We start from the raw sequence: 11152 nt of genomic DNA on the forward strand, positions 1-11152 counted from the left end.
AAAATATCTGCTGATATCGTGCTTTTGTACCGTGTTCTTGTTTGTGGACGAAAAATATCATCCAATCTGTGGAAAAAAGAATATAAGCTAAATCTCGGACTTTTAACACCATAATAAACCCTAATATAGCATTATACTTTTACACACAAATCGGTAGTCCATTTGATCAAGATTTGTTTTGTCGAAGAAAAATGGAACAAGACAGGTGGGGGAATGGTTATAACTCCTGAACAATGTGTTTTCTACACAAACTCAACAAAACGAAAAGACCGTCTTCTGCAATACTCGAAGAAAGCAATTCAGTTTAGATTCTGAGGGACATCCAGAAACTCATTACATGATGGTGCAGCGGCTCCTTTCTTCTGCTGGCTGTGTAGCCACCTGTTGGAACCTGTGTGACTCAGACGGGTTGTACGTGAACTCAGACGTATCAAGCCCGTACTGGTTTATGTCAATTCAAGAACAACATTACAGTGTCAGAAACAGAACTTGGCCATAACACTCATTTTAATGATAAATAGCAACCTGAATATCCACCTATCATGTGCACTCTATATTTTAATATAACGCCTAGATAAGCTACAATCCCCCAGTTGAATAATTCTACAACTACAAACACTCCAACAAATCTCTTTTCATATGAATTGATGTGGCATTATTATATTATCAACCCATCATCTATTCTCACTTGTTTCATTCACCTTTGTGTTTTCAATTCACTAATTTTAAGCTGCCTCAGTTGGCAGAGGTTAGTTCATTTGTAGAGTTTGAATATCAAGTATCATTCTTGAAAGTTATTCATGATTACAGCCAGATGAAGCACTTGTATGATCTATGTACAATAAAAACGCTCTATTGTCATATTGTTGGGACCAAACTAATTTTATTACTAACAAGAGGTTATAACTTAACAGAGGTGTACTTATAAAAATTAATGTTTTGACTTAGTTATCCTAAATGCAAGTGATACAAAGTTTGCACTACATTAATAAATAATTAGAGGAACATGTCAAATCCAACGTATGGATCAAAGAGATAGGCATAGTTTCAAAAAACTGGTATATGTATCTATGTAGTGTTATGCAAAATCATCTTAAAAGTCTATCTCTTTGATATGTTTTTCTCTATTGTACATTGTATAAATCATTGCCCCAAACAACTTCAAAAAAATAATTTTCTTTCATCTTAAACCTTTAATATAAAATAGCACATACATTTTGGAATATACAAAATAATTATTACTTTGCGGAGACAAATTCCTTAAGACATAATCTAAAAAAAAATTATATATAACTTTTTACAATGTACGGTTTATTCTTATTTATAATTGGCCCAAATTAGGACCAATATTTTTTATGATTATATATAGGTTATTCCTATATAGTGTATCACTATACAGAGGTTTTACTATACTATTAAAAAAAAATTGCTAGATTAAAAAATTAAAAAAGAAAAGAAAAGGACACACACCTTTTCTCTCATACGGGTACTCCAAGCATCATTTCTGCTAGGACGCTGATCAAGGGAACCAGCAACAGGCACACCTGTGGCAGGAGGTGTGGGCCTGTTGATCAAAGGCTGCCGAATCTGTTGCCTTGGGGCAATGAGCTCATCATCACTGTCATACTCCACTGGTCTGTTTGCTGCTCTGACTATAATAGCTAACAGGAAAATCAAAGCCTACAAATTCCAAGGTTCATTCATTTAATAAGAGCTGCCATACGGGAGCATTAGAAGGTAAAAATTCCATGACTAGTCCAGTCCAACACTGCACTTACAGAAAAAAGCAGTGTGGTATATACGACCAGACTTAGATTAATGGACTAAGAAGCTCAACTCAAATCCATAGTATTATGTTTTGCATTTTACATACATCTTGGAATGCATATCCTACTGCCTTCATGCCCTTAAAGTCAATAGAACATAATTGTGTATTTGAATAAGAAAACAAACTAGGTATGATGCTCCACTACTGTAATCACCCCAAGAAAGAGAGGGGAAAGGGTGCAAAAAAGAGAGCCAAATTGACAGCCTTTTCTTTTTTCTTTCTTCCCACAGCACAATCACCCCCCCCCCCCCCCCCCCACACACAAAAAAAAAAAAAAAAAAAAATCTCTCCCCTTCTTTCCAGGTTTTTTTCAGGTTCATTTCTGCAGTCTGATGGGCTACAAATTAAAATAGTGTTTAATTGTAGATTTCATCTTCAATCAGATTTATGAATTCCCCCTTTTCTCATCCCAAGAGGAAACAACTGAATCCATGACCAAATCTCTATATATCAATTAGTGGAGCTCAGCTTGGCAAACACTAGTTCAATTGATTTCGAACATGAGGAAGGTCTTGGGCAAAGAGGTGAAACAGATACTTTGAGCTCATAAAACTCAGCCAAGTTGCAGCCTGATTTTACAAGTTCACAGGAGTGCAGGACTATTATGTTAGATAATAGCAGCATCTAATTTTCAAAAGCCTACCGATTTTCCCTTTCAATAACTTCAACAGAAAATTTCCAACTATTTCTGACCTATATCATTGGTCTTATGAAGTATGGGAAAAGCTGAAACATAAGACGTAGAATTACAATTTCCCATAAACAGATTCGCCACGAAGCAATACTTCAATTGGTAAGGAAAGAAGTACATACATACATAAAAAATAGCTACATCCACATAAAAAATAACCATATTCAAAGAACACCAAAATGATGGGGTGCTATGGATCACACTACGGAAGACAGTAGCAGAATTTAAGTAGGAAAAGAATGCCTAAAAACAAGTAAATCCAGAAGTTGAAGACATATGAAACCAAAACTACACAGATTCCTCTGGATCTTGGATTATACTCAACCAAATGCTCCAATAAGTGCTATAGTTTTCGTCCCCTCCAAAAGCTTTTGATGTATGACATCCTAGAGATCTACGTACATACACCGGACATAGGCATAGGACTTAGTATATTGCTAGAATTTTTTTTTTTCCCTGGTTATATCAAGATTTTTTGTGACTTGTATGATTATAATAATGTATTTTTATGGGAGAATTTATTATAATAACATTACTTATTGGTTTGATATTATAATTCGTTTTCTTAATGGTTAAGGTTTAATTATAATAATATTGCCTTTTGGTTTAATATTTTTATATCCCTTTTTTCTACTTAGGTATGTTTCCTTTTTCCCCTCTATACAGGGACCGAGTGCTTAATATAAATCACAACACGAACGAGTTGAATTTGAATATTTCCTTCTATGAATTCTCTCTAGTTTTCCCTCCATTTCTTCTCTTTTATATCCTTTTTTAAACACCACTACCACCATCCAGCCACTGGCCGTGACTCAAACTGCCACCACAATTTTAACCATACTAATTAGTTCTATCACTGTCTCCAAAGTGTATACCCATAAAACACCCCTCAAAATCACCTAATAAAAAGTACTCACCTCCACCATTATTTGAACTTCGGTGATTAACTCCCTGTGTCATCAGGTGTAGCAGGCTTTAGGGCAATGGTTTTACAAGTACAGGAGAACACACATGTTATCTCATCCAAAATTCTTAAAATTGTGATCAAAATCCATGACCTGACTAACAGAATATGAGTGACGTCCATAGGAACACTATCACGATAGATATCCTTAGAGTAAGAACCGAATTTGAGAGAAACAAGACATCTCTCAGTGACTGAAGTGTAAGGACATCTTAGCCACCTAAGCTACAGTAAATAGATGAGGATGAGGTTCTGGCTTAAGCTAAAACCTAATAATCGGTGATATGGCTATGACATTCATATTCTACCTCCATCATTCACTGGCTCACACTTTTTTTTTCTTTACATGGAATAAAAGTATCAAATATGGTTGTATGTTTCCATGCATCAAAATTTTTGTAGGATTTGAAGCTTATTAGAAATAAAGAACTTTAGAAAGAAACGAGGGATATTTACAAAGTATATAAGACAAGAAATGAAGAACTAGAAAGAATTCATTGAGAGAAGGAATATTTAAAATAAATTCATTCATGCCTTAAGGGCTCTTGTATATACATATTAATCCAAACAGTAATATTATAATAATAAAACCTTAATCAATAAGAAAAGGCATTGTCATAATAATAAAGCAAAAATAACTTTCTTATAATAAAATATCTCGTGAAGATATATTAGTATTATAATAAGTCCCAGAAAATCCTAACACAGCTACAAAAATGATCTGAGCAAATTTTGCCTACGTCTAGAATATGTATGGTATGCGCACCTTTAGGATGTCCTAAATCGGCCTTATAACAGAAAATTAAACAATCAAGAATGGTAAACCCTTATCCTATTAATGATAAATAAGATAAGTGGTTCCAACACAGTGGGTTGAACGCAAGAATTGCCAAATATTCTAGGCCCAATTATGTGAAAAAAATCACATCTCACTTTCAAAAGAATAATAAAGACTATCTATAAAGCACAAATGAAAAAGAAAATGCACATATTAGAGGTTTATTTTATTTCTCTACAACCAAGGCAAATCTAAATGTAAGATCTACCCGACCCATCCTAAACCTGTTCTGCAGATACATTTTAAAAAATGAACAATGTCTCACTACATCAGAATGCTTGTCAATATTCAGGATGGGTGCAAGTGAGAGAGTATCTTTTTCTTATATCCTCTCATAAAGCAAATGACTCGATGTTTATCTTACCTGCAAAATAACAACTCCCAGAGCGACCCACTTCACAATATTCCAGTTTTCTCTCAGAAAATCATATATCATGTTAAAATCACCAGTTCTGTCAGCTGGAATCTCCTGGAGAAAACAAAAGAAAACATATATTGTACAGTTCAGATAACAATGAATACCGTTATGATTCAAAAATCCAGTCAAAAGACTACTCACTTCTCTCCAGGATTTGTCAAAGTAAAAGAAGGCTGCACATCCCAACTCAACCAAGATCAACAAGATCACCAGCACTGAATACTATGTGGGCTTAAGGAAATCATTAATAACCAAGGAAAAAGAGGGGAATAAGCAACATAAGACATTTAGAAACAATTAGCCATTAGAATAATTAAAAGATTACTAGTACATGTTTAAAATTTATCTGGAAAAATGCATCCAAATAAGATGGCATGTGCTGCAGCATTCATCATGTGGATTCACAATTTTCAATGTACCTTATTGCACAAATCAACCAATCACACCAATTGGGATTCACTTCGGCAATAACTTTTGGAATATATGGCACTACTCTTATTAAAATGATGAAAGACTGCAGTGCGTGATATCAATATAATATTGTCATTGCCATGTGAAACAGATGAATGATGGAAATCAAAATCCCTATAATTACAATTAAAAAGGATTATTAAAGTACTAAGGATACACAAGTCAGGCAACATCCATTCCGTGTTGTAGCACCGATACAACCAACACAAGAGATGACAAAGAGAACAACTCCCACACCAATAAATAAGTATATGAACCTGAAAAGACATATGAAACAAAAAAAAAAAAAAATCAAGTTGTGCAATCAAGTACTCATCAGAATTCATAAATTAATAATAACGAATACATATAAGTCTCAGAATCACCATAGGACAAGAAAGACTGGATGTAGAATTCAAACTCTAAATTTTAACAATATAACACTTTTCCTTGACTTATTCAATAGAAAGGTTAAAACTGCAGACATAATAACAAATGTAGCACAACATTATGTCATTTTTTGCTCTGCTAACTTTTTAGCAGCCAACAAATGCATCAGTTAACTTGACCTTGATGTACTGAAAGCAAGGAGTATATAATCTATATTCTAATTAGGTGTTCGTCCAGGCTCAATGTCTATGTCTTTTGCTAGTGGTAAATAGATAAAAAAAATAAATCCAATAACAATCATGATATGGTTATCAAGTGTTTATTGTAAACTTGTATTCAAGTAATAAGCTGTTTTATCGCGAGGCAACTCTTGCGAACCTCAAAGAAAACATTTCATGAAAAAATTAAATTCATATCATCAACCACTCTAACTTATTATTAGTCAGTTGCCCTCTCTGTGAAAGATAGAAAAGCCTTTTTTTCCCCTCCCCTTCTCCCCATTGGGAGAGATATTTCAATTCTGTAATCATAGTAAAGGCTACGTTCCTTGTACATATTATCGATTACCACAAAATTTCCAAATCATGTAAGAAAGAAAGGAAAATGTGCAAGAACTCTACATTTGTTAGAGCAATTTAAAATAACCATGAAGTAAATGGACTGAGAAATGGCCGCTGCTTGAAATCTCAAAAGCAAGACATTGTTTATCACAGTCTCTGAAAAATATTCTATTACACTACAAATCAAGATGAAATTATAACATCCAATATACTCAGAAAGGGCTTTAAAATGAAGGCAAAATTAGAAGAAGCATTCATACCAAGCTTTTGGCAACTTGTCAAAAATACTGTCCGCTAAAGACACAGCCATAAGCATGGGCCGACCAAGCTGAACGAAGCCCTCATCACCACTCACGGGTGAAACTGTACCCGAATTGTCTGCTCTTTTGTATTCAACAAACAAGTAAATCCCATAACCAACCATTGCCAGTCCCACAATGGTCAACAGAAAGTTCAGAAGCTTCAATAAACACTCCAGGCACCCTCTACAGGCCATCCTTTACAGCTGCTAATATATATATATATCTGTTGATGACAGTTAAATTGCGTCTCTTGTATTTCATCAACTTGCTGTCCCACCTTCAACATAAACACATTATATAAAATTGCCCTAATTAATTCATTCAAGTTCAGATTATTTATTAATCACGATCTGAGACACATATACAAATACTCTTTCATTAAAAAAAATTAATTTTATATGTATATATATGGACTTCCAATTTCCAAAACAAGACGACCTAATCTGAAATTCGATTGTAAATTAAAATTTTTATCTTCATTTCCCCGAGCGAACGAAATTCATTTCACAAGCAACAAATTAAAATCCAATCAACTCAAAAGAACAATAAATAAATAAATAAATAAATTATAGTATATCAAATTATAGTCTAAAAGGGAATCCTGTAATAAGCTAAGCTCAGATCGTGCTCACACGACTGATTAACAGATTAGGATAAATAATAATTGAAAAAAGAAACTGATGAACTTACAGGTGTTTTTGGTAGCTGATGCTTGATTTTGGTTTTTTTTTTTAGCTTTCTCGTTATTTTCGTTTTTGGAATTTTATTTTTTTCTTTTTCGTTTTTGGTTTTTAATGAAAGACGGGTCTGGAAGTTCAAAATCGAATGGTTAGGACGAAAATAAGACACCTTATTCACTTATTCTGCGTTTTAATGTTTTGACAGTTGGCATTTTTGCTTTGTCCACTCCTTGTCTTTTGATTGGATCGCCCACTCTTCTTTAAATGGGAAATTACGTTGCCCTCCTAGTCGTTTCGTTGGAATTGTTGTTCATGGTTTCAGCGGGATGGTTGGGGGTATATTCGTAATTTTAAGGAAAAATGTGAGTTTAATTATATTTTAGTTATTAAAAATCGTATTGTAAAATTTCTTAAACTAATATTATCTTGTTTCAGATGAAACGAAAATTGGGTAATTACTCCAGTGTGACCAGGATTCTCTTGTAACTTTGAATTTTATTTTGAGTGAAAATGGTGATAAGGAACCAAAGTATCACCCTTTCATTAAAAAAATATCTTTCTTTAGTTTAAAAATATCTTATTGTCATATTACTAATTATTTTATGTGTCCTTGCCATGGCACCCTTAATTTTGCGAGCGTTTGGGGTATAGCGCAGCTCCTCCCCATGTTTTATTTTAATAAATATTCTCCAAAATATAGAATGGAGAGCAATTATATTGAGGCAGCTTAGTTGTCCCAAGCATACCCTTTATATGTGAGATATGATGACGACCAATGGTGGCAGCAACTTTATATTTATTTTATTTTATTTTATTATTAATGAGACATGAGAAATAGAAGGCCATTCATCTTTTTGCCAAGTGTCGAAATCATAAAGTGAAAAGTAAAACCAACGGGCATGATTGAAAACTAGTAATAGGACGGTGGGAAAGAGATTATAAATGCAATGATGAAGTCCAATAATCCTTTCTTTTGAAAATTTTAAACTTTTTAGCTGGAGAAGGAACAGTCTACTACAATGCTGAGTGGTACACAGTATGCAGAGGATAATCATAGTAGCAAGATTTTGCCACGTAGACAGGAAATGGCTTCCATACATCCAGTTGAAAATTGGCGGGAGTATCTGTCGCGATGTTGTGCTCGGAACCTAACGGTCGTTTAAGACATCCACTAATGGTCAACAAGTTACAGCATGGCAAGGGAAATCACAAATTAAAATCAATTATATTATTCTTTTTGAAAAAAAAATCAATTAATTATTGAGTATCCCCCAACTTTGATGTGACAAATATATTATCTAAGTTTCCTCTATTCTAATGTCGAATATTGATCTATTCTAAGTTTTTGGACTTTTTTAAAATTTAATATAAGGGAGCCTCTAAGTTACAATAATTGTAACATACATCCCTCATGTGAACCACACAAAATTGTAGGACCCACAATTTGTGTGGTTCACATGAAGAATGTATGTTACAATTATTGTAACTTAGCATTTGCCCTTAATATAATGGCATTATATTATTTAATATATTTTTTTCATATTTTAATTAAGTTCAAGTATTGAATTGAAACATTTCTATTTTGATGTCATACTAATAATTAATTATATAAATATAAAATTAAAATAATTGGGCATTATGCTCTGCGTGCAACTTGATTGGATGTAAATACACATGCACTCTTTTTTTGTTTTTTAGGTTATTATGAAATTTCGAAAATAAGTAACGATATTCTTCTGGCCCGTGGCCTGTGGCTGTGGGATTCCAATTGTCTCATGTTGCTCCTTAAGGCTTTCGAGGTCTTGAAATTTCTGCTCATTTATTTGTCAATTGTGCTTTTACGCAGGCTAAGGCGCTGGATAAGTATTTTGTTTTGGTGTTACTTTCCCCATTAAATGGTCAATATTCTGAGTTACATCCCCCTCGATCTTCAAGTTATACTCCAAGTATCTATATTGTCTCTTGGTATTCTCTGCAGCTTAATGGATTAAAAGTTAATGCAAATGGTCTTGTTTTTTTTTTTTTTAAACTGATTAAGCATCAGGTTACTGTATTACACAGAGATATATACAACTGCTATGACAGCAGGTCATTGCACTGATATTTACAATCAGATATATACATGTGACTTACATTATTGCATTTTTATTTTATGAAGTACATGCCAAGTCAAATACTCCTCACTAATATTTACAATACAGATGGTCTTGTTAAAGGGGATGCGGGAGTATTAGCTAATGCGAAATCTTTAGAAGATTTAATGGTGTTTAATATTGATGCACCTTTTGCCATGCCACTTGGTCATCAAAACTTTTTCATGCTTAAATATAGATTCGGTTCAATTCAATCAAATTTCAGATTTAAAAAAAATGCCATCTGAATGTAATTCGAATCGCATGTTGGGATCGAATTTGGATTGAAGGAAAAGTTTACATTAGTTCGAACTCGATTGGGTGAATATTTCAAATTGAATTCAGATTGGAATGAGTTCGGAACAAGCCGGATGATGATCAGATCAAATTGCAACGCAGAAATGAAACCATACAAATTAGAAAAAAAAAATGGTAGCATATGAAAAATAAATGTAGCTAACAAATTACGTTACCAAACTAACCATAAAACTAAATGCAGCCTTCAGATAATTCTAATTCAGTCAAGTCCTAAGTATGCGCCAATCAATTGACAATTCAAATTTCCATATCCCTAATTCAATTGGAAGCAAATATTCCATTCCTTAACCTCAACAGCCACATAAAATTACCAAGAGGCAAAAATAAATTTTGGGTTTAATTTAATAGCATCATGCAAGATTGCCATAGCTTGGTCAACGACGGATGGCTGGCGATGGTGGCATGGCGCTGGTACTTGGTGGTGAGGCGCAGTGGAGCGATTATTGGCAAGCCTGAAGGCCTGGCGCAGTGGTTGATGGATGTTGGGGTTGAGTTGATCTGCCTGTTCGAGGATTAAGGGATTTGAGAACGATAAAAGAGTGTGTTTATTTGTATATTTATTCAAAACATTTACTTGAAGATTCTTGAAACTTACCTAAATATAGATTTTCTTGACCATTGATGTAACTTATACTTTTACTTCTCTTTTTTTTTTTTTTTTTGGAAAAGGAATTTCATTAAGCAAAAGTAATTATAAATTGTTTAATAACCAAAAAGGTGGAGCTAAGCTCCACACTCTAGAATCCAACATAGAACTTCCTGCCCTCGCAACAACGTGAGCAGCAAAATTCGCAGATCGACGAACAAACGAGAATTTCACTTCTCCTATAGCCATAGCTAACTCCCGACACTCCTCAATGATGAGACCAAAGCCATTAGAGCCTGAAAAGCCCTCAGTCAAAGCTTGAAAAACTTGAAGGCAGTCCATCTCAACAATAACACATGGAAGCTGCAATTCCTTTAGCCAGCTAAGAGCCTCCCGAATACCAAGAGCTTCAGCCTCCCTTGCTCTAAAAATTCCAAATCTGCCAGCACACCTCGCTGCCAAGAAACAGCCATCTGAGTTACGAAGAACACAACCAAACCCAATTCTTCTATGTGATTCAAAAACAGCTGCATCTACATTGCACTTCACCCAGCCAAACTTAGGCCTTTCCCAGCTCACTGCCCCATGAGCCAGCCTATGCACATCATCATCAACATAGTACACTTGCTTCTTAGCTACTTGCCATTGATAGAGAAGCTGCCCAGCAGAATTTAAAACCTGCTGGACAGAGCCAATTTTGTTGTTCCAGATTATGTCATTTCGATGAATCCAAATTCGCCAACAAATCATCATAGCTATATTGTAATCCTCCCTACTGCAACGAGTAAAAATATGTTCAAGCCACCCCAAAAAAGAAGTGCAGTAGCCAACAAACCCAACAAGAGAAGAAAACCTGCATGACTTGGCAAAGCTGCATTCTATCAACGCGTGCATGACAGATTCCTCATTAGCACCGCACACAGCACAAGTAGATGTAATATCCACTCACTTCTCTTTTCTTTTATTAATAAATTTTAAAATTAAAAAAAATAGTC

General features: G+C 34.2%; 2 protein-coding genes across 3 annotated transcripts; both read right to left on the reverse strand.

Annotated features, from left to right (window-relative positions):
* Nucleotides 1–83: 83 nt before the first annotated feature.
* Nucleotides 84–7298, reverse strand: LOC102607083 (tobamovirus multiplication protein 2A). 2 transcript variants are annotated; one of them, XM_006485343.4, is made up of 7 exons: nucleotides 7132–7298; nucleotides 6400–6718; nucleotides 5368–5467; nucleotides 4881–4961; nucleotides 4686–4790; nucleotides 1471–1680; nucleotides 84–441 (listed from the first exon to the last, which is right to left on the reverse strand). In XM_006485343.4, exons 2-7 carry the CDS (start codon nucleotides 6633–6635, stop codon nucleotides 334–336), a joined length of 840 nt encoding a protein of 279 aa, XP_006485406.1. In that variant the 5' UTR covers nucleotides 6636–6718; nucleotides 7132–7298; the 3' UTR covers nucleotides 84–333. The 2 variants fall into 2 exon arrangements, with proteins under 2 accessions (XP_006485406.1, XP_006485407.1); XM_006485344.4 differs by having other exon boundaries at nucleotides 6400–6709; nucleotides 7132–7279.
* A 2609-nt stretch (nucleotides 7299–9907) lies between these two features.
* Nucleotides 9908–10910, reverse strand: LOC107177876 (uncharacterized). Its single transcript, XM_052439884.1, has 2 exons — nucleotides 10282–10910; nucleotides 9908–10073 (listed from the first exon to the last, which is right to left on the reverse strand). The coding sequence occupies exons 1-2, from the start codon at nucleotides 10908–10910 to the stop codon at nucleotides 9908–9910; spliced, it is 795 nt and encodes a 264-aa protein (XP_052295844.1).
* Nucleotides 10911–11152: the final 242 nt, after the last annotated feature.

This window comes from Citrus sinensis, chromosome 4 (assembly GCF_022201045.2).
Source record: "Citrus sinensis cultivar Valencia sweet orange chromosome 4, DVS_A1.0, whole genome shotgun sequence".
Taxonomy (NCBI): domain Eukaryota; kingdom Viridiplantae; phylum Streptophyta; class Magnoliopsida; order Sapindales; family Rutaceae; genus Citrus; species Citrus sinensis.

What these genes read in the sequence shown, in the direction of transcription:
- LOC102607083 (XM_006485343.4), bottom strand. Translation starts at nt 6,635, where the DNA reads ATGGCCTGTAGAGGGTGCCTGGAGTGTTTATTGAAGCTTCTGAACTTT. An exon ending in ATGGATGTTGCCTGACTTGT is followed by an intron (nt 4,962 to 5,367) that starts GTATCCTTAGTA and finishes AAGCCCACATAG; the next exon opens with TATTCAGTGCTGGTGATCTT. An exon ending in TGGGAGTTGTTATTTTGCAG is followed by an intron (nt 1,681 to 4,685) that starts GTAAGATAAACA and finishes TGGAATTTGTAG; the next exon opens with GCTTTGATTTTCCTGTTAGC.
- LOC107177876 (XM_052439884.1), bottom strand. Translation starts at nt 10,910, where the DNA reads ATGATGATTTGTTGGCGAATTTGGATTCATCGAAATGACATAATCTGG. An exon ending in AGCTTAGCTCCACCTTTTTG is followed by an intron (nt 10,074 to 10,281) that starts GTTATTAAACAA and finishes ATCCTCGAACAG; the next exon opens with GCAGATCAACTCAACCCCAA.